Source organism: Lissotriton helveticus, chromosome 2_1, assembly GCF_964261635.1.
Source record: "Lissotriton helveticus chromosome 2_1, aLisHel1.1, whole genome shotgun sequence".
Classification (NCBI taxonomy): domain Eukaryota; kingdom Metazoa; phylum Chordata; class Amphibia; order Caudata; family Salamandridae; genus Lissotriton; species Lissotriton helveticus.
This window is the reverse complement of record NC_136059.1, coordinates 107,416,086-107,443,878: the sequence shown is the minus strand read 5'-3', so window position 1 is coordinate 107,443,878 and position 27,793 is coordinate 107,416,086. Positions and strand designations below refer to the sequence as shown.

At 44.9% G+C, this 27,793-nt stretch overlaps 1 protein-coding gene across 3 annotated transcripts in view; it reads left to right on the top strand.

Annotated features, from left to right (window-relative positions):
• LOC144817767 (CD209 antigen-like protein C) overlaps positions 1–27,793 on the top strand; it is a 124,784-nt gene that overhangs the window by 40,849 nt on the left and 56,142 nt on the right. For 2 of the 3 annotated variants that reach the window (XM_078674566.1, XM_078674568.1), the window contains exons 2-4: positions 2,536–2,664; positions 5,871–5,978; positions 20,070–20,183. In XM_078674566.1, coding sequence (XP_078530692.1) covers positions 2,536–2,664; positions 5,871–5,978; positions 20,070–20,183 — 351 coding nt within the window. The remainder of the gene's footprint in view (positions 1–2,535; positions 2,665–5,870; positions 5,979–20,069; positions 20,184–27,793) is intronic. The other variant, XM_078674567.1, reaches the window with a different exon arrangement.

Genomic DNA, 27,793 nt, shown 5'->3' with positions numbered 1-27,793 from the left:
TTCCAAATAAGGAATATATGAATACATCTTTTTGCTGAGTTTTCCTAAATTATACAAAACAATTTTTAGATCGCTATACAATTTGGCGCTTATAGAATTACATATTATGCCTGAGAATACCATTCAGTATTGAGCTTGTCCCTTATTATTGCCTGATCCCATTTGCCATTAGAAGTTGATGCAAAAACAGGTCAAGCTAGTTTATTTCTTATCATGCTTTCTATCAAATATGAGGGGTTTTGCACGGTTTGCTGCCCCATTGCGCCCCCTTTGTATATATTCACAGGGACTCCTGTGATGCAAAGATGTTTTGAATTGTATTCTCATCAATGTCTGCCGCTAATACACTTAAGGCCTCATTTACAAGATCTGACACATCGCAGCCATAATGCAGCGATGTGTCAGAAATACTTGCACTGCATTAAGTCATTTTTAATGCTATGAATGCACCGTATTTACAATATGGCATTGGGAGTAAGCATGCGTCAAAAAAATTGACGCATTGGTGGGGCGGAATGGCGCAACGGAAAGTGATGCAGTGGCAGCAAAAGTGACAAAATGCTGAATTTGGGCTTATGACAAGCTCAACTTCAGCTATGCTCATAAACAGAGGCCATGCGTCATTTCAAACTAACGCACGTAGCCCGATGCGTCAGAACTAGTGTGAAGAGTGTAATGGTGGTACAGTCCCCTGGGTCACCATACCATTGGGCATGGATGTGCACCATGCAAGTATGAAGTATGGCTATGTGTCATATTACTGTGGGCATTGCCAACTTATGTCTAAGATACCTTAAGCGTGTGTGACATGTTGAGTGACACCTTAATGTGAGTGGCGACATACAATGAATTTGATGTAAAGTGACAGATCCTTTCTTAACAACCTTATGTGTATATTGACCTCTGTCCCAGGTTGCTCAAGGCGTCCTACAACATGATTGATACATGTGTAAGCACACTACTAGTTGAGCAAATGTTATTAAGGGCCAGATGTAGGTAAAAACCATTTATCGATTCTAAAATATCGAATTTTACCGATTCGGTATTTTAGAATGGGTAAATGGTATGTAGGTATTAATTCAGTAATTTTGACCGAATCTGTAAAATTCGGTAAATACCGATTCGGTATTTACCGAATCGGTATTCCCCATTCATTCCTATGGGACTGGAGGCCCATAGGAATACCGAATTGGTAAGGGGGGAAGACCTACAAGGGTGGCAGGGTGTCACATTGACACCCTGTTTCACCCCTGAATAGTGCATGGGTGCACATGTGGCACACATGCATGCCCTAAGGGCATTTGTGTCTGCCACATGACACCGTAAAAAAAGCACAAAATTGCTTTTTTAACGGTTTTCGTTATTTACCACCAACTTGTAGTTGGTGGTAAATAACGAATCCTTACAGGTGAAAAGCACTCACTTAAGTGCTTCCTACATTTCAGATTCGGTAATTTACTGTATCGGTATTTAAGAATTTGGTAATTTACCGAATTCTTAAATACCGATTCGGTAAATTACCGAATCTGAAATGGAGCCAACTACATCCCAAATGCCTAATGCCGGTCGGTAACGGCCGAAATTTGGTAATTTCGGCCAGTTACCGACTGGTATTAGTGTTCCTACATCTGGCCCTTAATGACTTGTCAAGTCAAGTCAAGTCAAATGATTTATATAGCGCGCTACATACCCAGAGGGTCTCAAGGCGCTTGTAGAAGGGTGGGGAGTTACTTGTCGAATATCCACGTTTTGAGTTGCTTTCTGAATGCTAGGTGGTTCTGAGTAAGGCGAAGGTGGGTGGGAAGTGAGTTCCAAGTTTTAGCTGCTAGGTAGGAGAAGGATCTACCTCCCATGGTGGTTTTGTTGATGCGAGGTACAGTGGCAAGGGCTTGGTTGGAGGATCGTAGCTGGCGGGAGGGGGTGTAGAAGGATAGTCGTGTGTTGAGGCATTCGGGTCCGATTTCGTAGAGTGCTTTGTGTGCGTGGGTTAGGAGCCGGAAAGTGACCTTAATGACTTAGAACAATGTTTTAAGCAATTTCTGTTCGTCAGAAACATATAACACAGCCAATGCCTTATTCTTACACCAGGGTTTTTGAGGAATAGTTATTTTGACAAATTGCAGGTTTTGCACTTAGCTTGCGGATTAGAAGGGAAAGCCTACCTTGCATATGAGTAACACAGCCCGTTCAGACTCAGGTATAAACTGACGTAAAGTGTTTAGAACAGACACATTGGCTAAGATGCGTCACTTTGTAAATATGGACTACTTACGGCTTCACTGATGCGCCAAAGTTTTTGACGAATTAGTGGTGCAAGCTCCTTGGATATGAGGCCTTAACCAACAACAATTTGATGGACTGTCTCATTTGATCTGACACCTTTCCGAAGTGATACTAATTGTAGCGCAATCACCTCTGTATTCTCCCTCTGATCTAGTTTCTCTGCATGTCAAATTACCAAGCTACAGTGCAGTGAGAGCACTGAACATTGTGTTAGAATAATACATATTTACTTGAAAAATATTCTCTTTCCAGGAAACGGTTATGTGAATTTTCAGCTGGTACGTCCAAACCATGGTTTAAAGGCCACAAAAAGACTTGTTATTGTTTCACTCATCCTGAGTTTCCTGATGTCCGCCTCACTCGTTGTGACGATAGTGATGTGTAAGTAAACACACATTGTCATTTTTAAAGCTTTCTTTTTTTTTTTTAAGTCAACCAAACATATATCAAAAGCAAAGCGCAACTCATTTCTTGGGAAATAATTGACCGCGTGTTTACAACCAACTTCATAAGCTTCTTTGAACATAGAGGGGCATATTTACGAAGAGCCTGCACCGCCTTTGCATCACTTTTTTTTGTTACAGTGGTGGCGCAGAGTGCAGACCCATATTTATGAGGCCATGCAAAGACACTTTGGCTTTTTAAGGCCTTGTAGATATGGAGTATGGTGAAGTAGTGCAAGTCGATGCGTTGCCCTACTCTGTGTCAAAGAGGCATTCCATGGGCTTTGCGGTGGGTGTTCCCATGCAACACCCATGGATTTTGACGCATTCCTAGATTTACAAGGGTTTGTAAACTTGGGAATGAGTCAACATCTTATACCTCTCGGGGGGAGGCGTAATGAGAGGTCTCATATTTCTTTAAATTTTTTCCTCTTTCGATGTGTGCTGCATTCTGTAGCACATATAGAAGGAGGAAAATGCTTCCATTGATTGTTTTTGCGCAGAAAGGTATCCCTTCCTTCACAAAAACAATCAATCCTATGCCAGCGTAAAGGAAAGGACAGGGATGCAATGTGTTGTTGTAAAGACAATGCATCCTTGCACTTTCTTTATGATGCAGCATCACACACCATACGGGATGCCATTCCCAGTTACATCAGTTTGTTGTAAATATGCCCCAGAATTTTCTGGGATCCTGCCAGACAGCTTGAATCATGCTTTGTCTATCCTTTGTGAATGTAAGTCATGCTCACCAGTTCTCTCTGAACTCCGAGCATCCCTGGACACGGTCAATCATTATCTTGTTTAACACATTTTCTCCGCTCAATGCACTTGGTTCGAATCCTTCCTACATTGGAAGCTCTCGGTCTCCTAAAAATCACTCCTTCAGGTCATTTGTTACTCCACTGCAGTGTGAAGTTTTATTGGTGTTGCAAGGTTTTTAGGAACTGAGGGGCATATTTACAAGTGCTTGGCATCATTTTTGCAACATGAAGCATGGTGCATGCACAATGCTAAGCTTCAAGTCGTATTAATGAAGCCAGGCAAAGCCACTTTGCATGGCTTTGAATGGCTTCATAAATATGTAGTAATGTAACTCAGAACAAATCCATGTGGTGCCTTACACTGTGCAAGGAAGCGGGCCGTGGGCATTGCGGTGGGTGTTCCCACACAACTCCCATGGTTTCTGACCTATTCCCAGATTTACAAGGACTTGTAAAACTGGGAATGCATCAAAATCTTAGCCTCCCCAGGTAAGGCTTAAGGAGGGGAAATATCTTCATTTCTACTCATTATTTCCTCTTTCTGTGTTGTATTCTACAACACACTTAGGAAGAGGAAAATGCCTCTATGGATTGTTTCTGTGCAGGAAGGTCCTCCTTGATGCACAAAAACAATCCTGCCGACAACACAGTCATCTGGATGCAAGGGTGCCTGCAATGGCGCTGGGCTAGGCTACCGAAACGGCATCAGGGCATGGGGGATTGACGGGAATGCACCAACTTGGATAAATATGATGCAATCCAACCCTTTCCCTGCTGTGCAGCTCAGCGGAGCATGGTCACTTGCTGTGCTGCCCTGCGCCACCCCTCTAGTAAATATGTAGGAGAATTTGTGGTAAGAGGGCATCTTGAAGGTATAACTGGAGACACAATCAGTTGTCCATGGAAATGTTCTGATTTCCAAAAACAAGGAAGGTACGCCTTCCTGCACAAAAAAAGAAAGGCACATTTCTCCTTCTATGTGTGCTGCAGAATGCAGCACACACAGAAAGCGCAAGTAATGAGGAGAAATAAAGACATTTCTCCACATTATGCCTCACTTGGGAAGGCGTATTTTTTTGCCTATTTGCAGGTTTACATGTTCTTGTAAATGTGAGGATGCTTCAACATCCATTGGAGTTACGTGGGAGCACCCACGCATTGCACATGGAACACCTACCCGAGGTAGAGTAGCGTAAAGCAGTGATTTGTGCTGTGTTGCGTTACTCCATAATTTTGTAGACACTCAAGATGGCTTTGCATGACTTAAAAAATCTGTCTTAATGTTTGTGTCACTCTTACACCACGTTGTGTGGTGCAATAGTGATACACAGCCTCATAAATAGCCCCCCACGTCTCTAAATTTGTAACCAACCTTCCTTTTATTTTTAAGTATCAATGTCATATAACACTGACTCTGAAATTCCCTCTTTGACTCATTTTACAAAGAGAGAGTGAATTTCAAAGCCCTCTGCTTCTTCAACTATGCCTTTACCGAGCTATTTCACAGCTGTTACTCCACAACTCTCCAACTCAAAGATTGTGGGGTCACAAAAGTAAATATGCACTTGTAAATTTACTCATATGGTCATCTATTATTACAATTAAATGTAACTACAATTTTTGCTACTTGCCATTTCTGAGTGTGGATTTAAACCTAGGTATAGACTTGCATGTCTCCACCTCCACAAATTAGGGGATTGGTCCTTCTATAACAGGCTTTGCGAGTATATAGTTAATACTAGTACCGCTGCACATAGAGTTGGAGATCTCGGTGGCAGAGATGTCCTATGGAAATGTTAACAAAATATATTTTTATTAGTACTATAGTAAAAAACATTTTAATGTCAAATTTAAATTTACATTATTATTTTTATTTTAACCGAGAACTAATAAAAGATAATGTTACAGCACAATAACTCAATTATTATATGTAATAAATGATTAATTCATTTAAATATAATAATTAAATTTATTAATAAAGGTTTGTTTATTTTTCAATTAAGTTTATTAACTTTTAAAATATGAAAATAACTTTAATAATTATATATGTTAACATTAATATATATATATATATATATATATATATATATATATATATATATATATATATATATATATATATATATATATATATACAGACATCTAAATCCATCTATATAGATAGTTATATGCATTATATATTACAGTGTTGGTCATCACTGTATAGGTATAGTTGGGACATTTATTTGCATTTTAAAGGGGTGCACTTTCTACGTCAAAACCGTCCTTTGCTTTGGAAAATGTGATTAAGCAAAATGGGTGGTGATTAATAAAGCGTGGTTTAAAGTAACAGAGGCTGCTGCATTCCAAAAAGTCTTATCTGTCACCCATGCTCCCTTAGATTTTCAGAAGGTGATTCATCTAAAAGACATTGAGCATGAAGCCAAGAATCTGGCTGACTCTTTTAAAACTCACAACCCAGTGACTGCACCAGTAATGGATCCCTCAGGTGAGCAGAAGTTTTTTACTTTGCTTGCGGTGTGTCAACAAGAGAATGTTTCAGCTACACTGTAAAGGTGGCAGATGTTGGGTAAAAAAAGCATTTGCAAATCCAATACATCCACCTTCTAGTTGCTAATGCTTCCATGCACAGGCTTGCACAAATGTTGTTTACATCTCTTAGCACATCAAACTCAAGCCTAATTTCTTTGACACTGCAGAAGTGATTTGTGGCTTTGACATGCTAAAACTGCTAGCTCAATGTAGGACATTAATCTCACCTTCATACAGCACTATAGACAATTAGTCCTGGCAGTCACTGCAGCAGTACTCAGCCTTTGCTCCATGGGTGCTTGTCGACATCGCAGTGATGGCCCTATGAGGTAGATACTCGAGACATGGTGGCAAATATGTATAAGTCCAAACAGCATGGAATGCCTACACCAAGGTCATAACAAATGTCAAACCTATCATGAATACTAATTTGACTGGTTGTTTGTGTGAGTCTGGAAACAGTAACTCCTGATGGTATTAATCAAATAGAAGAATTTATAGATGAAGTGTGACAGTGAGTTATTATAGCCTTATAGCCCACTGCTGAGGGCTAGACCAATTGTTAAAGGCCCTGAAACCATGGTGAGGGCCTTTTACAACCAGCATAGCCCAAGGCAGAAGGGCTATAAGTCTATTAGAACATTCCACCCACTGAGGATATAATGTTCTAAATTAAAAAGGGAAAAACATAGAGACAAAAATTGGAATGGTGGAGCGCCAGGCTTATGCCAGCCATTATAATCCAAAGTTTCTCCATTGTCTTCACTGAAGCTCATGATATTCCAACGTATTAATACAAATGTATAAAATATGTTTATTGAAAAGCAACATAAATAGAACTAGGCAACAGAAGGAAGGAAACGCGCTATGTGAAATGTAAACTGTATACAAAACAAACCCATTGGGCAATTGAGAGGTAAAACCAGAAAAAGTAAATGCAATTACATCTGGAAAGTGTGTCAGCAACAACAGCCCTATGAAAAAGAGTTCACTGGGACAAGAAGTGAAGCAATTTTATCATTATTATGTTAGAGTGTGAAACCTCTCGTGGTCGTTTGATTCTGTGGCTGGAGGTGACCTCATGGAAAGCGATAAAAAAATTCATGTATCAAATGTAAAAGTAATGAAATGACCTGAAAAGCTCAAAGGCGTAAAACACTGTATCAATTAATAATGAGAATACATACCTGAGATAAATGGGCATGCCATGCTTAGTGTGGTACTGGAGCAGGCGATCAGCGTTCGCCCGGGGAAATGTGACAGCCACATTGACAGTGTCTTATAATGATAATTTCTAGTGTCCTTAATGTAGGCCTACAATATTGACCTACCATGTTTGTTTATTGCTCATTGATTTAATTTGCTGATCTCCACACTCTTCTGACAGGGTCAGCCACTGCCATGACCAATAAAAGGCAAAGGATGAAAGAGAAAGACAGGTCTATGCAGAAGTGACAGAGCAATGAGGACTCAGGGGTCCACAGTAATGTAACACTGAGCTTAGAGTGTATAATATAGACAGCAGCGCCTCTGAATGCATGGTTATGTATATCCGACGTAGGGCACCGTACTCTAAAATTAATTGTTTTGGAATGTAGGTCTCAGTACTCTAGTATGCACAGTTATATGCTCATAGAATGAAGGTCTCAGTACTCTAGGAGGCACAGTCATACTCTTATAGAATGTAGGTCTCAGCACTCTAGAAGGAACAGTCATACTCTCATAGAATGTAAGTCTAAGTACTATAGAATGCACAGTCATATTCTCATAGAATATAGGTCTCAGAACTCTAAAAGTCACAGTCGGACCCTCATAAAAGGAAGATCTCAGACGTCTAGAATGGACAGTCAAACGCTCATAGACTGTAGGTCTCAGTACGCTTGAAGGCACTGGTCATACTCTGATAGAACGTAGGTCTCAGTACTCTAGAATCCATAGTTATATACTCATAGAATGTAGGTCTCAGTACTCTAGAATGCACAGTCATACTCCCATGGAATGTAGGTCTCAGAGCTCTAAAAGGCACAGTCATACTTTCATAGAATGTAGGTCTCAGTAGTCTATAATGTACAGTCAAATGTTCATAGACCGTAGGTCTCAGTACTCTGATATGCACAGTCATACTCTCATAGACTATAGGTCTCAGTGTCATAGAATGCACAGCCATACTCTAATAGTATCTAAGTCTCTCAGTACTCTAAAATGCAAGCTCAAGCATATAATTGAGCTTGCTGTACCCTATAATGCACAGGGTTAGTGTCACAAATGTAGATCACAGGATTCTAATATGCACACTAATAAAACTATATACTGTAGGTCACATTACCCTAGAATGTTGTGATAAAATGTAAGTCACGTAACACTAGAATGCACATTCATAGAAACATATAATGGAGGCCATGGTACCCTAAAATGCCAGTTGTACTGTCACAAATTGTATGTTACATTACTCTAAAATCACGTACTACAGGTCACATTACCATAGAATGTACATTAATACAAACATATAATATAGTTCATAGTACCCCACAATGCACACTTTTATTGTCATTAAGGAAGTTAGAGCTCCAATCAGATTTAGTAATATCTCTGATCATCTCTGAATGGGAAATCAAATATCTGATGCAACATCGTGTGTTCTAAAAACACTGTTATTTTGTCGAAACAAGGTTGCTGTCTTTAAGGTCGAGACAGGTTTCAAAGAAACCACATCAGCCAACACGTGTTTCGCACCTTTCCAGAGTGCAGACCTGGGGCTTTCTCAAGGCTGTTGAAATTAGTGAGGATAGAAAGTGATGAGGTGTGCCTAGGGGAGAAACGGGATCACTGTAAGGGTGATGGGAAAAGGGAATCCAATGATTGGATACATATATCATATTTGCAATAAACACCTGTGTGTGGCACATAGCGGAGAACCTGCACCATCAGTGATTAATCAGCATGCAGTCCAGAAGGACTGTATGAACAGCAACATAAAGTGTCTTGGGAATGGTGGATATTGGGGGGAACAACAGCAATGCCAAAATGGTAAAAGGTTACAATTAAAGACCATTGAGAGTATATGTCCCAAAGTCCAATAGAAATTGACGGACCAATGGTGCATATCAGCAGAATACCAAATTTGTGTAGGCTTGCAAAATTACATATCAACAGCAGTCAAGTATGGTCCACTTGGTCAGGACACAGATACAATTATACCATGTGAGTACAGACAACATTGTAATAAGTGGCATTGCATCGATAATAAATTACATTAGTATGAAAAGAAAGAACAAAACAATACGGATAACATACAGAGTTGAAAGCAATGTATACAAGAACACAAAATAAGTACAAAAAGGAGGCACATGTATTGTTAGAACAAATGTACATTATAGCCTGAATAAAGCTTCTAGTGGCTCATCCGGTGACAATTGCTAAGAAAATAAGTATAAGCGTGGTTAAGTTAAGCTGGACTTGGAGTCTGCTAGTAAGAAAAGAGATGACAGTAATAGCTGGGAGACAGGTTATAAAGCATGCAGTCCATTGGACACCATTAATTTAACCAACAGCATCGGTGTTGGAACAGTCAAGGACAGAATCTTACTAGGTGGTGAAATCACAAGAGTCAGGGATATCAAGTAGGCACCTTGGGTTGCAATGTCGTAACCTTAAGTGGTGAGATACGTTTTGTCAAAAGGAAGGTCCTAGGCATGGATGTCATTTTGAGATCGCCAGGGGTCACAACTGCAACCCCTGCTTGCCCCATGCGATCACTGGCACTGCCTTTGCGACCCCTTGCCTCAGAGGTGGCAAAATCAGTGTCAGGAACACAGTGGCAGCGTGTCTTTATGGACATATGTTGGCACTGTTCTTGCTTTGTTTTCTCTCAGTTGTTTTAGAACACTATTAGTAAATTATGTCTCATTATTCACTATTAGTGTATTCACAAATGGAGTATAATTAGCTGGAATTTGACCTTTCTCTAGAACCTGGGAAAAGTAAAAACAATGCTTCTAAATGTATGTTGTGTGCGTGCTTGCGGGTGTGTGTACATGAGAGAGAGAGAGTGTGTGGGTACTCATCTGGCCCAGTGTACAGGCTTCAGGCACCAAATGGTTGGGACACGAAAATGCCAACTTTGTAAAAGTGGCATTTTCAGGATTGTGATTTGCAATCCGGCTTTACTATTAAATATGCTTTTAAATTTAAAAAAATTACACACGAAACTTGACATTACTAAATTGCTTCCAATTGAAAGTTATCACTTATTAAATACTACCAGGACAAGTAAAACTTGAAAGTTCATGTCCCACTTTTTAAATACACTGCACTTTGCCCTTTGGGCTGTTTAGGGCGAACCCTAGGGATCACTTCCATGTATTAACAAGCATTTACAATGCAATAGGTCTCGCAGCATTAAAGTTTGAGCTATTGGCATTGTATATTACAATGTGTTGCATTAATTTGTTATCAAACTCTGAATTGTTTTATAAAGATTGATTGCAAACTGTCAAATGTTGCTGAATAGTAAGCAACGTTGTGAATAATATTGTTTGCTAGTCATCCTTGGGTACCAGAGTTATGTTATGTTATAAATTTGTAGAGCGCTCAGCTGCCACAGCAAAGTGGCGTCCCGGCGCTATATTGAGTGATAACACAACCAGATGGAGAAACCAGATGGAGAGGGAACAGATTTAAAGAAGTGGAAACAGAAAGGTCTTGATAGCTCTTCTAAAGGATAGCAGAGTACTTCACTTGAGGCAGAGGTATTATCTTTAGACTACAGGTGCCGGTGCCGGTGCCGCTTGAGCTAGAAACAGGGCCAGACTCTCACTACTCTGCACTCACTACTCACCACTCACTACTCACTACTCTACTCACTACTCACCACTCACCACTCACTACTCTACTCACCACTCACTACTCACTACTCTGCACTCACTACTCACTACTCTACTCACTACTCACTACTCACTACTCACCACTCACCACTCACTACTCTACTCACTACTCTACTCACTACTCTGCACTCACTACTCTGCACTCACTACTCTGCACTCACTACTCTGCACTCACTACTCTGCACTCACTACTCACTACTCTGCACTCACTACTCACTACTCTGCACTCACTACTCTACTCACTACTTTACTCACTACTCTACTCACTACTCTGTACTCACTACTCTGCACTCATTACTCACTACTCTATTCACTACTTTACTCACTACTCACTACTCTACTCACTACTCTGCACTCACTACTCTGCACACTCACTCTGCACTCACTACTCTGCACTCACTACTCTGCACTCACTACTCTGCACTCACTACTCACTACTCACTCGGCACTCACTACTCTGCACACTCACTCTGCACTCACTACTCTGCACACTCACTCTGCACTCACTACTCTGCACACTCACTCTGCACACTCACTCTGCACTCACTACTCTGCACTCACTACTCTGCACTCACTACTCACTACTCTGCACTCACTACTCTGCACTCACTACTCTGCACACTCACTCTGCACTCACTACTCTGCACTCACTACTCTGCACTCACTACTCTGCACTCACTACTCACTCGGCACTCACTACTCTGCACACTCACTCTGCACTCACTACTCTGCGCACTCACTCTGCACTCACTACTCTGCACACTCACTCTGCACTCACTACTCACTACTCTGCACACTCACTCTGCACTCACTACTCTGCACACTCACTCTGCACTCACTACTCTGCACTCTCACTCTACACTCACTACTCTGCACAACGGTAAGAACACCGCCTTCATTCTTTGAGTCAGGCTAGCCTTAAAACTTCAAGAGCCTGAGCTCTTAACATATCTTCACTAAAGGGTCGGGTCTGGTATATCAGAAGCTGAGAGGTCCGTTTTCTAGATGTACGCGTGGTGGCTTGGGTCCGATTTGCGATGGGCAACGTTTTATTAACTTACGAGAGTAGCGTCACCAAGCTTTAAAATGTAAATACCCCCAGGGCGAGACGTTTCTACTCCTTCACGCCGACAACTCTTTGGTACCCCGGGGGTGTCAACTAGAGCTCAATTCTGTTTTTCGTGAGAAGTCCTGCCTCCTCGTGCTTCTGTCACTCAGGCCCTCGAGCGCGCTCTCGTTTCTCCTCCCTCCTCTCCTTACCTCCTCCCGCAAGCTCGGCCCCTGCCTCCCACCGCTTTCCTCGGCAAGCAGCTCGGTGACGCCCCCCTGCAGTCGGTGGAAGCGCACTGCAGCTGCCCCACTCCCCGTGCCCCTCAATGTGAGCCTCCCGGCGGAGCTCGCTCGCTCTCCCGGTTACATTTCCGTGGATCTGAGCGCGCATCCGGCTCGGCGCCGCTGCAAAGGTAAAGCCGCAGCCGGAGCTTGGGAGGGAGCTGGGCTGGTGTTCGGGGAGCAAGAATAGACGAGGGATTACCCCAGGGGTGGAGGCGGGAAAAGAGGACACACGCAATATAAATAAATCCACTTACATGCGTGTGTGCTTCACAGGAGGCAGCGCCTGGCCGCAGCGCTCGTTCGCGTGCGTGTGACACTTTCGAATCGCCTCCAAGGCGATGCGCGCGGCCAGGACTGTCTCCTGGGAAGCACACATGACGACAAAAGGGGCTCGGCGGAGACGCGCTTCGCGCGGCTAGCCGAGACCTAAAAAGGAAGGTTTAGGCCTAGCAAAAGGTTTATTTTGCCAGATCAAAATGGCAGTTTGGAACTGCACACACCGGCTTAGGACAGGTGTAAAAAGCTACTTTAGTGTGTGGCACAGTAAGGGCTGCAGGCCCACTAGTAGCTTTTAATTTACAGGCCCTGGGTACACGAGGTACCACTGTAGTAAACACATACAAGTACACTAATAGGCCGATTGGGAGTAAGACAATATTACAATGTTTGAAGGAGGGAGAACAAGCACTTTCACTGGTTAGGAGCAGAAACGTGTGCAGAGTCCTAACACCGGCAAATACTATGTCAGCAGCAACATGGGGATGGACAGGTAAAAAGTTGGGGGACAAAATGTCAAGGATGTAAGGTTTAACACTAACTAACTAAATAAATAAGGACATGAGTCCTCAGGTTTTTCAAAACTAGATTCTAGCAACTTACATGATGGTGAAACAGCAGCCAGTTGTATGTCAAAATATCGCCTATTAACATATTAGGGAACAAATGATCACCGAACAATATTGAGGGTACAAATATTGACAAAAGTATAGATGACCACAATATTGTCAAAATAGGGACGTTTATCAAATTTACCTATTATACACCATATTAACTATTACCTTTACACATAATCTTACATTAAACAATATATACTCATAACATAAAATACTGTAATATTATCTAACTTACAAACATATATTTTCAAATAATTGAAAAAATGCTGTATGTAGTATCTTAGTATTCATTATAACTAATAAAAAAATTATAAGTATAAACACAATTCAAATCAAATCAAATTAGTCTTTATTTTGATATTTTCAATCATTAAAGACACAATAAAAGCAATAATACATTACCAAACATTGTTTTTCACTGACACATACTGTAATATTGCAAATAGTACAAATGATTGTATTAAGAAAATCATAATAATTTTAAACAAATCAAAAGATTTTAGCATTTGATAATATTGCACGTATAATCCCTGGTATAAATATAAGAGCCTTAGATATGCCGTTTTTCATGATCTTGTCTACTAGTTAGCGTAAAAATTAGACACAGCCTGTCCATATCTAAGACTCCCCGATTGGCAATGTATAAGAACACTTAAAAATTATAGGAAACATGAATGACATCCATTACACCTAGCTTCTTCATATTATTCCTCTGAATACCCCACATACAGAAACTTTGCCATTGCTATTACTATATCTTCGTGCAAATTTGTCTTTAGGATACGTGGTGTAATTTTACTTGATCTATTACTAAGATCAGAACAAATCGACTTTAGCAATTTGTCTCTGGGGCACTTATATGCTGGGCATAAGAACAATATATGCATGATAGACTCATCCATTGTTTGGCAAGAAGGGCATTTTATATCTATTTTGTTTTGCCATTTTTATGTAAACGATTTTATAGGGAGTGAGCCTACTCTAAATTGGTGAAACAGTTTCCTATCACACAGTCTAGAAATAAAATTTCACAGGGCCCCACTCACTGCTGCCGCTCCTGCCTGCCTTTGCCGCCTCCTGCCTGCAGATTCCTTTGCTCGCTGCCCGCTGCTCCTGGGAATTTCCCGCTGCTCCTGGGAATTTCCCGCTGCTCCTGGGAATTTCCCGCTGCCCGCTGCTTCTTGGAATTTCCCGCCGCTGCCTCCCTGCAGCCCCGCCCCCCTGTGATTCCATTCGCCGCCCCGCTCCCGCCACCAAGCTGTTCCTCCCTCCCGGCTCCTTACTTATGACGCCCCCAGAGCGACCGCGCAGCGGACGCGTGCAGCGGGAGCGCCGATTGAGCGCCGAAGGTGCGCCAAAGGTAAGCCCGTCTGCGCCCGTCCGCGCCTGGCCCGCGCCCAGCGCCAGGACCCCTGGCCCTCCCCGCCGAGGCAAGACGACCCGACTGACCTACGACGCCGCCACTCTCAACGCACTCAATGCCGGCCGGACCCACGCCTGCTGCCGAGCCACCCCAAGACGCACCCACGGACCCTTCACCTGCTGCACCTGCAAGTTCTCCTGCCTCTGAACCTGCCCCGCACCCGCCAAGACAAACACCAGCAGCAACCACCTCAAGTGCATCCTGATCAACACCCGCTCCGTCCACAGACACGCCGTGGAACTCTGGAACCTCCTCGACGCTACATCACCGGACGTCGCCTTCCTCACGGAAACCTGGATGAACGCCTCCTCTGCACCCGACATCGCCATCGCCATCCCGGACGGGTACAAGATCATCAGGAGGGACCGCATCAACCAGACCGGAGGTGGCATCGCCATCGTCCACAGGAACACCATCCGCATCACGACCGACGCCAACGACTCCTTCGCCGCAGCCGAACATCTCCACTTCCAGATTCACACCGACCCTAAGACGACCCTCAGGGGCACCCTCGTCTACAGACCCCCGGGACCACGCACACAATTCAGCGAAGACATCACAGACTTCATCAGCCCGCACGCCCTCCCCTCCACCGACTACATCCTCCTCGGGGACCTCAACTTCCACCTGGAGAACAACAAGGACCGCAACACCACCGCCCTGCTGGAAAACCTCGCCAACCTCGGACTCAAGCAACTGGTCAACACCCCCACCCACTACGCCGGCCACACGCTTGATCCCGTCTTCTCTTCCAGCAAGTACATCACCGTCAGCCACGCCACCGGACTCCACTGGACCGACCACAGCTGCGTCCACTTCAGCTTCAAAAGATCCACGACCCACCACCACCCGCAACAGGTACCTCAGAGGAATTGGAGCAAGATCACCGCAGACCAGCTCACCACCTCCCTCAGCCAGAGCCCACCCGCCAACACAACGGACCCCAACGAAGCAGCCCGCAACTTCACACAGTGGCTGACCGCCTGCGCCGACGACCTCGCGCCACTAAAGAACCCTCCCAGCATCCTGGTTCACCGACGACCTCAAGGACTCCAAGAAGACCTGCCGCACCCTCGAGAAAGCCTGGCTCCTCGACCGGACCACCGACAACATGACCGCCCTCAAACATGCTACCCGCAAGCACCACCAGCTCATCCGCACCACCAAGAAGAAATCCCTGAAGGAACGACTGGACAACAACGCCCACAACAGCAAAGAGCTCTTCACTATCGTCAAGGAGTTCTCCAACCCCAGCACCGGCACCAATGACATCACTCCGTCACAAGACCTCTGCGACTCCCTCGCCTCGTTCTTCCACCGCAAGATCGCCGACATCCACAACAGCTTCGGCGCCCCACCCACGCACCCAACCGTCGAACCAACGCCCCCCACCGCCACCCTTTGCACCTGGACCATGGTGACCACCGAAGACACAGCCCGCACGATGAACACCATCCACTCCGGATCACCGACCGACCCCTGCCCACACCACGTCTTCAACAAGGCCGACTCCACCATCGCACCCCAACTCCGGAACATCATCAACGCCTCCTTCAACACCGCCACCTTCCCGGAGAGCTGGAAGCACGCCGAGATCAGCGCCCTCCTGAAGAAACCTGCAGCGGACCCCACCGATCTCAAAAACTTCCGCCCCATCTCGCTCCTCCCTTTTCCTGCTAAAGTCATCGAGAAGATCGTCAACAGACAGCTGACCGCCTTCCTCGAGACGAACGGATCCCTCGACCCCTTGCAGTCCGGCTTCAGAGCCAACCACAGCACCGAGACCGCCCTCATCGCAGCCACCGACGACATCCGGACCCTGCTCGACAAGGGGGAAACAGTGGCTCTCATCCTCCTGGACCTCTCCGCTGCGTTCGACACGGTCTGCCACCGCACCCTCAGCAACATCGGTATCCAAGAGAAGGCACTGGAGTGGATCATCTCGTTCCTCGCCGGAAGAACACAAAGAGTCCGCCTCCCCCCGTTTCGCTCCGAGGCCCCCGTTTCGCTCCGAGGCCACCGAAGTCATCTGCGGCGTCCCGCAAGGATCTTCACTCAGCCCCACCCTCTTCAACATCTACATGAAACCTCTCGCAGTCATCGCACGCCAGCACAACCTCAACATCATCTCTTACGCCGACGACACCCAGCTGATCCTCTCCCTCACCAGAGACCCCGACACCGCCAGAACCTGCCTACACGAAGGGATGAAAGACGTCGCCAAGTGGATGAAGGACAGCCGCCTGAAACTGAACTCGGACAAGACGGAAGTCCTCATCCTGGGATCTTCGCCCTCCGCCTGGGACGACTCCTGGTGGCCCCCAGCCCTGGGCACCGCACCCGAGCCAACCGACCACGCACGCAACTTGGGCTTCATCCTGGACCCCTCCCTCTCGATGACCAGACAAGTCAACGCCGTCTCCTCTTCGTGCTTCAACACCCTGCGTATGCTTCGCAAGATCTTCCGCTGGATCCCGACCGAGACCAGGAAGACTGTCACCCAGGCACTCGTCACCAGCCGACTGGACTACGGAAACGCCCTCTACGCCGGAACCACAGCCAAGCTACAGAAAAGACTCCAGCGCATCCAGAACGCCTCCGCCCGACTCATCCTGGATGTTCCCCGACGCAGCCACATCTCCAGCCACCTGAGGAACCTGCACTGGCTCCCCGTTGACAAGAGGATCACGTTCCGGCTCCTCACCCACGCACACAAGTCTCTCCACGACCTGGGCCCCAAGTACCTCAACGACCGCCTGACCTTCTACACACCCACCCGCCAGCTACGGTCCACCAGCCTCGCCCTCGCAGCCGTACCACGCATCCAAAGAGCCACTGCCGGAGGAAGATCCTTCTCTTACCTGGCTGCCAAGACTTGGAACTCCCTCCCCATCCACCTTCGGCTGACCCAGGACCATCTCGCCTTCAGGAAACAACTCAAGACCTGGCTTTTCGAGCAGTAGCATACCCCTCCCCCCAAGCGCCTTGAGACCCTCCCGGGTGAGTAGTGCGCTATACAAATGGCATGATTGATTGATTGATTGATTGATTGAATAAACCTCATACCTTGTTTCATACTTGTGCTCCAGGAAGATACCAGTAAGGGAGGAATTTTATATAAATGACATACGCTTGCTGTTAACCATATTCCAATATGCTTTCTTGCAATTTTTTTTTATAGAAACAGACTACCAACTGGATCCTCCCCCAAGTGACTGACCACCATGTCAACCAATGTGCACTTGATTTTTTGTAGCCATTGGATTTTACATGACGAATCAGCTTCTCTTGCATGTTTTAGTGCATTGGCGTAGGGTAACAGCTCCAGCATAGTCCAGAGACTTCCCCAATACGCTTTAGGCCTAAATTCTGCTATCTCCTCAAATGCAATGCAACTCAGATATGAGAAAAGGGGTTTGAGAGGAGTAGATTATGGGAGACCTGTTAGGGTTCTGATGAACTTATTCTGGGCTATGGCTAAGGATGTTACACAATTATTTTTTTGAAACTATACAATAGTAAAATTAAAGTAAATAATACATTTTGCTACAAAAAAATTAAAAACTTACATTAAATTAACTTTTAATATTAAAGCAAAAAATATATGTAAAAAAATAATCTGATCCTAAAAATTTGATTTGGAGGGGTCAAATTCACTACGTCCACTCCAACTCCAACATGACCAACAGTGGGGAAAGAGAGAGATTTTGGAGCGGTTTGATGTACTTTTATCGTTCGAGCATAAGTAACAGTTGAGCAAATGCTGGAGACTTGAGGGGTCAAATATATAATTGCTACTCCAACCCAAGGCACAGGATGGACCTTGAACATTAGAGGGGTCAAATACCCTACTCCCACTCCAACCTCAGCAACAGTAGAAAAAATGTTGGACTTTGGAGGGGTTACATTTACTATTTCCTACTTCAATATAAGAAGCAGTGGGAAAGTGTTGGATTTTGATTTCGTCAGAACTACTATTCTCACTACAGCATAGGCAACAGTAAGGTAATGTGACATTTTAGAATGCTTGAATTTAATTTTCCCTAATTTAAATTATTACAAAATAAATTAGATATATACAGAACAGATAATCACAAAGTACATAAAAATTCGCTTAACAAACTAAAAAAATACTTCCTACCAAAGAACCCTAACACACAAAAAATATTACATTAATATCATAAAAAATAAAAATGCAAATAATTTAAAAAATAATATTATGAAACTGTTATACAAAAAACTATAAGCATAACACTATTAAATTCATACCAAATCATTAAAACCAAACTAAATAATTAAAACAATTAATTATTAAATTATTTTACAAATGAAACAGATGCATTACTAATTATCTAATTAACAAATTCAAACATATACAAAATTATTTAAAAAAAATGAAACCTCTTAAAAATCTCACACTATTCCGCTACAAGCACAACAACCTGGCAAAAACATAAAAAAAAATAAAAAATACATAACAGTATACTAATAACTTCCAAAATCTAATAAAATTAAACTAAATAAAAACAGTAATATATACAATCATATTTTAAAAATTATATACCAAATACTTGGGGGCATATTACTAAGGAAGTGGCGGAGAAAGGCGTTAGCCGTCTTGGCTTAACGCCTCTCTATGTCACTTTGGAAAAGCCAGGCTGCACCATATTAACAAGGATATGGTGCAGCCTTGCATTTCCCCCTGCGATGGTGCTAAGTTGCACAACTTAGCGCCAGCACAGGCACCCTTGCACCAGAGTGCAAGGGTGTCTGCGAGCGGGGAGGTTTGTTTCTGTGTAGGAAGAAGTTCCTTCCTGCACATAAACAAACCTAAAATGCCATTTTGTAACTTTCATATGTGCTGCTTTGTGCAGCACACAAAGAAGTTACAAAATGGCATTTTGAAAAATGGTTTGTTCATGTACAGGAATGAACAAACCATGGCATTTTGCTTTTCCCATTTGTACTGCACAAGGCAGCACACATGGAAAAAGCATGAACGAGGAGAAATTAAGCATTTCTCCTTATTTCGCCACCTTAAGACCAGGATTTTTCTGGTCTTAAGTTTGGCGCTGCCACCTATTATCGCCAAACTTGATAATAGGTGGCAGCGTTGACTACAATGGGTGTTGCAGTGGAACGCCCACAGCAACACCCACTGCACACCCCCTTTCACGCTAAGTTTAGAGTGAAAGGAGCTCTAATATCAAGGCAGCATTAAGCCACTTAACGTGGCTTTAAGCCATGTTAAGTGGCTTAAAGCTGCCTTGATAATAGGGCGCTGACCCTATCTCCCACCACAACATCACAAAAAGTGAGGTTGTGGTGGCGATAGGGGCTTAATAATTTGCTCCTTGACATTCTTACCCTGTATGAACTGTCCCATGACATTTTTGACATGAAATTTGTGTTTCATGATATTTTTGAGACTATCATTTAGCAGAATACTGGCTGGATTGAATAAGAGGACTGAATAAATAATATGATAAATAAGTATGAATTGTGTTTTTTAGGTTCCCAAATCATGCAAAGTCTGGAAAGAATCCGATCTTCTTTTCAGACATTACGGACACTACAAGCAAGAGAAGAGCGTTTGCTCAGAACGTGTGAAATCGCAGGTGACATCAGTGAGTACTGCATCTTGAATAGCTGATGATCCCCACTTGCGATATATCAACAGTAACAACATGCACTCAGATTGTTGTGGTTTTTCTTCCTTCATTTTTGCTGCAATTTCATCATATGTTTGCAGCATTTTTTTTAAAAGGTGCTTTTTCGTACAAGGCTTGGGGTCAGGGTTTTCCTACACTGCCCCTCTTTTTTTCCCCTATTTTTTGTGGGACAAGGCTGAAACCGAGTTCAAAGATGGCTGCCAACACTCCCTTGTTGAAGTGTTGGCAAACAATCAGACCTCTGTACATCTCGGCACAAGCTCTTCATTCTGGGCCGGGCTGGCTACTGGGCGTTTTTAGGTCTCGTGACCTTTAATGCGCGCAAGCGCATTGAGGAGCGAGAATTCAAGTCGGCAAAATCCTCGTCAAACCAAAGGGCTTTCAGCCGGCGTTTTCTTTCAGTTCACGTGAAACACAAGCACGCGCATCAGGCACACCTCCCACACCTCACGGACATCTGTTCATTTCTCCTGCACAAGGCTCTCCTCCCTCCCCACATCAAAGGCATCCCAGGCTTCCCCAGCGCTGCCCCGCCCATCAATCACCCTCCCACGCCAGCAGCTCTTCCCGCTCCGACCCCCTGCTCTCCGCCCCCTGCTGCATCAAAGTCTTTTTTTTTAAACTTAAATTACCATCTGTTCCAAAGCCTTCTTCGAGAGCAGCTCTTCCCGCTCCGCCCCCCCCCCAGGCGTGATGTGCATGCATTTTTCAGCGCTATTTTTCAGCGCTTGAAAGATGTTCTGCAGCAATTCTGCCCCCACACATTTATAAGATTTACAGAGCGGGCTTGTGGGTGGGCTTTCACTTCTTGAGCGGGAGTGCGAGGAGCGTGAACGAGAACGTGACGTACTTGATCCGCTAGAAGACCTGGACCTACAAGAACTTCCCCTAGATCTTGAACGCGAGCTCTTTTCTTTGGGCTTACTTCGATTCAAGTCATTAAGACAGTTGGGCATTTCAGTGGTTCTCTGCTTCGCCTTCACCTCATGCTCAGTGTTGCTGTTCTCTTTTGCTTTAGACCACCCTGCTTTACAATACAGGATCCCACACCAGCGCCTCCCCCCTCCCACACCAGCACCTCCCCGCAAACACAGCCTTGCCCTAGCAGCACTCCTCCTCCTACACCAGCACCTCCCCCCTCATTAAGGCTCATGACTGTCCGGTTAGATCTGTCTCTGGGCCTTGTGTGTACAGCTCTGTACCGTCCTTGTGTCCAGCCGAAGGACTCACCGGCTGTCCCAGAAAACCCTCCGTCCGCCCGGAAAGGCATACACGTTTTGGTGCAGAAGGCTGTGTACATGGTTCCATTCGCTGGACCAGAAGCCTGCGGTCACCGAGGATGCTGGGATCTCATCCTGCAACCTACAACCTCGTTTCCCTCCACGCAAAGCGCCTTGAAGCGACCTTACAGCAGTAACAGCGCTATAGAGAAACAACAAAGTCAAAAGCTGATCCCCCAATGCAGAGGAAACTTGCCCTTTAGAGCCTGTACTGGACATCCGCGCCATTGTGTGTTTTAAGTCTTTATTTAAGGACAGGTTCGCTGCTGTGTATAAAGCCTCAGGCCGGCAGCAAGCAGCGGTATGGCGGGAAGGGGCAGGCATTGTGTTGCCGCTGCCGTGTGTGTGTGCCGCATTCCTGTGCATCCCTCCTAGCCCCCCCCTCTACCCCCTGTCTGAGTCAATCTGTCTTGGAGATGTCAGTGCGCGCGCTCTGCTGGCGCTGGTGTTATTGTTAGCCAATTACCCGTATAATTACTCTTGCGGGTTGTCAGCCCGGACCGCGCGTGGCCTGAGTTTCTTTTCATATGATGCAATACATTACCTCACCCTCTGTCTCAGTCTATTAGCCATTTAATTTGACATTTTATTTTTATAGTCATTTGAAAGTAATTCCCCTCGGATTCTGGCTTTAACCTTCGGTGTGTGTTTGCTGCGCACGCTGAAAAGCCATCAACGGCAGATTTAGCTGTTAACTGAACAAGCATTTGCAATGCAATAGGTCTCGTTTTAACGCAAATTTAAGCTATAGGCCTTGTAAATGACAAAGCCTTTTATTTATGTTCTAAAAACCAGAACGCAAAAATAAAGGGCATTATCATTTACAATGCTAATAGTTCAGACTCGTGTAATTGCGAGACCTATTGCATTTCCAATGCTTGTTTCCTGGAGCGAGCAGGGTGGGGTCCAGGTTAACTCCTGAGGGGCTGATTTTGTTGCTGGGGCTCTGCCAGCACTTTGAAATAAACAATGCAAAACAAATAGCTTTTAGCATACTTTTTAAAACATTTGTTTTGTATTGTTTTTTAAGGAAAGCCCGGTAGCCAGTCTGGACCTGTTGTCATTATTCTCAAGGTCTAATTTGAATAGCCACCTTCCATGGGCCGTAAACAAATTGCAGCGGGGGGCCTCAGCAGGACTGCCATACCCCAGACGGGCTCTAGCTGTGTCTTGGAGTGCCCACCCCAGGGATATAGCTGTTTGCTGTGGCTTGGCACAAGCTTTACCACTCCTACCAAGCCACAGCAAACTCCCCACTTCTGAGAGTGAGAGCATTAAAAAATTATCTCGCTTGCTGGAAGTGGGGCAGAATTGCTTTTAGGCAGAGGGATGCTGCATGATCAGCAGCACCCTATATCTAAAATCAATGCAGGCTCCCACAGGCTCCCCCGTGGTCCCAGAGGAGACAACCAGCAGAAATGGCTGGGCCCAGTGGCCGGGAGTGTAGGCAACGTGGCCCCCTCCTCCATTTCAAGAGGCCTCGGGATGTGGTCCACAGGGCTGAAATCAGCCCAATAAAGGCCCCCCTCCCCTAATATATATATATATATATATTTTAATTCGCCAGCAACTCGCGGAGGCCCAGCACTACTAGTAGGGAGATGAAGTTCCCTTGGCTCCAGATGGTTGTTGGGGGAAAACAAGGCTTCTATTACCTCCAGTAAGACTCACGCAGTGGGATTTTCTGAGAGGTATTTGGAGGCCACACCCCTTTTCTTCACTACTCTGCAAGCATGCTAGTTTGTGAATGAAGTCCCCTTGGATGCTGAGGGTCTTTGGGGGCCAGCAAGCCCTTCTGTGACCTCCAGTAAGTCCCACACAGCGCGATTGCTGAGAGCTGGCCGGAGCCCCCCCCTTTCTCCACCACTCTGCAAATGCACCTCCTAGTGCACTACTGGTTGGGGGATTAAGTCCTCTTGGATGCTGAGCCCAACAATAGCGCTCCGTAACCTCTAGTTTTTCCAGTTAATTTATATATATATATATATATATATATATATATATATATATATATATATATATATATATATATATATATATATATATATATATATATATATATATATATATTACCTACTGGCAGTCACCAGTAGCTAGTTATAGTTTGGACCAAAGTTTCCACAGGAAAAGCATTTTTTGTTTTGCCAATAACTTTGGCGCTGCTTGACGAATCGCCCCAACATTTACCATGTTTGGTTGAGCTGCTGTGTTAAAAGGTTTGGGGTGATCTGTCAAGCAAGGGACGAGAAAAAATTGGATCTGCCCCATCTCAAGTCTATGGGGATTTTTCATTTTTTGAATATGACTACAGCCCGAACTGCTGAGCGGAATTACACCAAATTTGGTAGAAAGGTAGATGTTGGTCCAGAAAGTGTCCTTTTTGTGATGTGGTACAAATCCATTCAGTAGCTTTGAGACATCTATCTTAAAAAAATATAGATATCTGGGGAATCAAGTCCTTGCAGTGGACTCGCACATTGTACTAAAATTTGATTGGCTGAAAACACTTCAACCAAGAACTGTTGGCAGCCATCTTGGGATATGGCTTGAAGGCGACTCCCAGAAAAAAAGTTTAAAAAAAGAAAAAAGGGCAGGTTAGGAATACCCTGACCCGCCCAGATATGTTGGGGGGGTCCCTGAGGCACCCCGCCAGTGGTAAAAAGTATATTTATTTTAAATGTTGCAGTGGGCCTGCGAATTAGTGGCAAAATAAATTAAAAAAAGGTGCGGGCTCCCACATTTGCTTTAAAATAACCTCCAGGTAGGCAAAGTCCCAGGGGCATATGCTAATTATAGGAGAGGGGTGCACAGGGTTCTCCTCTTGGGGCTTATCAAAGCCCCGGGGACGGACACCTTCTGGGGGCTTATTTTAATTGTAAACGGGGGCAGGCCCACTGAGTCTGACTGCAGTACCAGGGAACGCCACCTCACTAGGGCTAATTCTCTCTATGTGGGGGGCCGCCACCTCCCCGGGGCTAATTTTAATTGTATGGGGGGATGTCATAGGACCACTTCCACTGCACCAGGACCACCACCTCCCTGGGGCATAAATACATTAATGAAGGTGGTCCATTGCAGAACCCCAACCCAGGGAATCACCACCTCCTTGGTGTAAATCTGAAAAAAGGAGGGGGGCTGCACGCCCCTCCACCAGGAGCCCTAGAAGGCTCTGGGGACTGCCACCCTCTAAGGCCGGCTCCAACACTTCCCCAGGTTGGACACCTGTGGGACATTGCAGTTTGCTATGGCATGGCCAGAGCACTGATCCCACAATGCAATAGCAAACATTGCTCTGCTTTGATCAAACAATAGCATTTTGCACTTGGGTGCTCAAAGTGGAGCACTTTGCTTTTACACTCAAGGAGCTGCATGTCAGCAGCTCTCTGTGTGTAAAAGCAATGCCGGCACCTGCAGGAGGTGGGGAGCCGGCAGGGAGAGCAAGGGACTTCAGACTTCCCCTGCGGTCCCCAGCAAAGATACCTGACCCCAGTTGATGGGGTCCCCGGGGCCGAAAATGGCTCGGAAGGGGGGCTGAGCAGCCCCCCTCCCTTTAAAAAAATAAAATTAACAAAAACAAATAAAAGCTGGGCCCCTCCTGCTTTTTTTTATTAAAGCAAAGAAAAAAGGTCAGGCACAGGGGCAGGGGGTCCCCTATGTCCTGGAAAGAGGGGCCACATGGCCCCCTTCCTAAAAAATAAACAAACAAAAAAAACAAAAGCTGGCAACTTGCAAGAGGCCCTGCCCCCTTTCTCCACTATTCTGCAAATGCGCCTCTGGGTCTGCTCCTGGTTGGGGGGGTGAAGTCCCCTTCACTGGTGAGGGTCCTTCGGGGCCAACAAGACCTCCTGTTATTTCCAGTAAGCCCCACACAGTGGTATTGCTGAGAGGTGGTCGGACGCAACGCCCCCTTTCTCTACCACTCTTCGAACATGGCTCTCAGTGCACTGCTGATGGCAGGAATGAGGTCCACTTGTCTCCTGAGGGCCTCAGGGCTAAAGTGGACTTCTTCCCCCCAACGAGTATTGCGCATGTTTGCAGAGTAGTGGAGAAAGGGGGCGTGGCCTCTGACTACGCAGCAATGTTCCTATGTGGGACTTACTAGAGGTGACAGGAAGACTAGTTACCCATCAAGGGCCTTCAAGAGCCAAGGTGACTTCATTTCCCAAGTAGTAGTGCGCCAGGAGGCGCATTTGCAAAGTGGTGGAGAAAGAGGGTGTGCCCTCCTATCAGGTTTCAGCAATATTGCTGTGTGGAACTTACTGGAGGTAATTGAAGGGATGGTTGCCCCCCAAGGACATTCTTGGAGGTCAACTACCCCTCCTATTGTCTCCAATAAGTCCCACTCACTGGGATTGCTAAGTGGTCTTCGGAGGCCATGCCCCCTTTCTCCACCAGTCTGTGAACGCGGTTGGGGATGAAGTCAATCTTACTACTGAGGGACCAAAAGGGGGCACTAAGCCTTCCTGGTACCTAGTGTAAGTCCTACACAGGCCCCCATTCTCCACCACTTTGCAAATACCGTTACTAGTAAAAAAAAAGCTAGAAATTCACTGAACAATACAAAGGTTACAGGGACGTCATAGTTAGGAATTAGCAGTTAAAAAACCTTAGAAATTCACAGAAAAAAACCAAAGGTTACAGAGACGTTACAGTTAGGCTCAGGTTATACACACACACACTTATTACATTTAAATCTGATGTTGTAAGTAGATAGATATATAGATAGATAGATAGATAGATAGATAGATAGATAGATAGATAGATAGATAGATAGATAGATAGATAGATAGATAGATAGATAGATAGATAGATAGATAGATAGATAGATAGATACAAACATGCACACAAAGTCAGAATTAAACCATTTGAGCAAACAACACTGCTTGCCGATAATTGGAGATTATACAAATTCTTCAGCTACAAAATCACCACCATTTACAGCAAATTCATCCTACAACAGAACCCGACAGACCTTGTGAAAAATGTCCAAATCTTAATCAAAGACACAATGATAACCACTTGACACATCACTGCAGAAGAACATTCCTCCACCGTGAAGTTCATTCATTTAGGGGCCCCATCAAACCCCGGTCTCCACCACGCCTACTCCAGAGGACTGCAACTCATCAGCGCAAGCTCACACCCATCTTGAATACCTCTTCAGCAAACTTCCCAGATCCTCCGGAACACACCCTTGTCACTTCAATACTGAAGAAAATCTGCAGACCCTTCAATGCTTTCCAACTAAAGACTGATCTACCTGCTGCAATTCCTTGACCAAGGTCTTAGAGAAAATCCTTATGTCATCAACAGATACCTCACCAAGGGCCAGATGAACGACCCTTAAAATTTGCTAGTCGCAAATTGCTTTGTGACATGTAATTTGCGGATCACAAAATGTAATTTACAACAGGGTCTAAGACAGTGTTTGCGATTCCTAATGTGGTTGGAAATTGCATGCTTCATTAATATTCAAGAGGCAGATGCTATTTGCGACCACATTAGGAATGGTTGGCACTCCCAGGGTTTGTGGCCTACAGGGGTCAGCAGACCACCATGTCTGTGACTGCTTTTAAATTAAGCAGTTTTCTAAAAAAAAATACAGCCCGAAAACAGGATTCATTTAAAAGGGAAAAATTAATTGTTTCTGTTTCATTTTTTTAAAATAGGCAGTGGTCCGTGGGGTCACTGCCTGCCCTCAAAAAATATGTTTTGCGACTGCAATTGTGGTTGCCAAACAATCTCACGTTGCAGTGCAAGTCTCTATTTGGAAGGGATGCCCTTGGCACGCCCCTTCCTAATAGCGAGTCGCAAACCTATTTTGCGAGTCGATAAAAGGTTACGGTCTTGCAAAATAGGGTTTGTACATGGGGCACACCAAATTTGCGGTCGCAAAAGGGCTGATTTCCCATTTGCCACTGCAAAATATGGCCGTACATCTGGCCCCAATACCTTAGTGATCACCAACTCCACAACACAATTCAGTCTGGTTTCAGATCCAGCCATAGCACAAAAACTGCCCTAATCACCACAATGGATGACAGCTGCAAGCCTCTGGATGAAAGAAACATGGACGCCCTCCTTTCCTACTGGACCTCGCTGCAGTGTTTGACACAGTCACCCACCCCATCCTCATTCAACGCCTACACAACATTGGAATCCAGGTACACACACTCTGATCGATCTACTCCTTCTTTACTGGAAGGACCCAGTCAGTTAGCCTGGCAAAGTATACCTCGGACTACTGCAACATCATCTGAGAAGTTCCCCAAGAAGCCTCTCTGA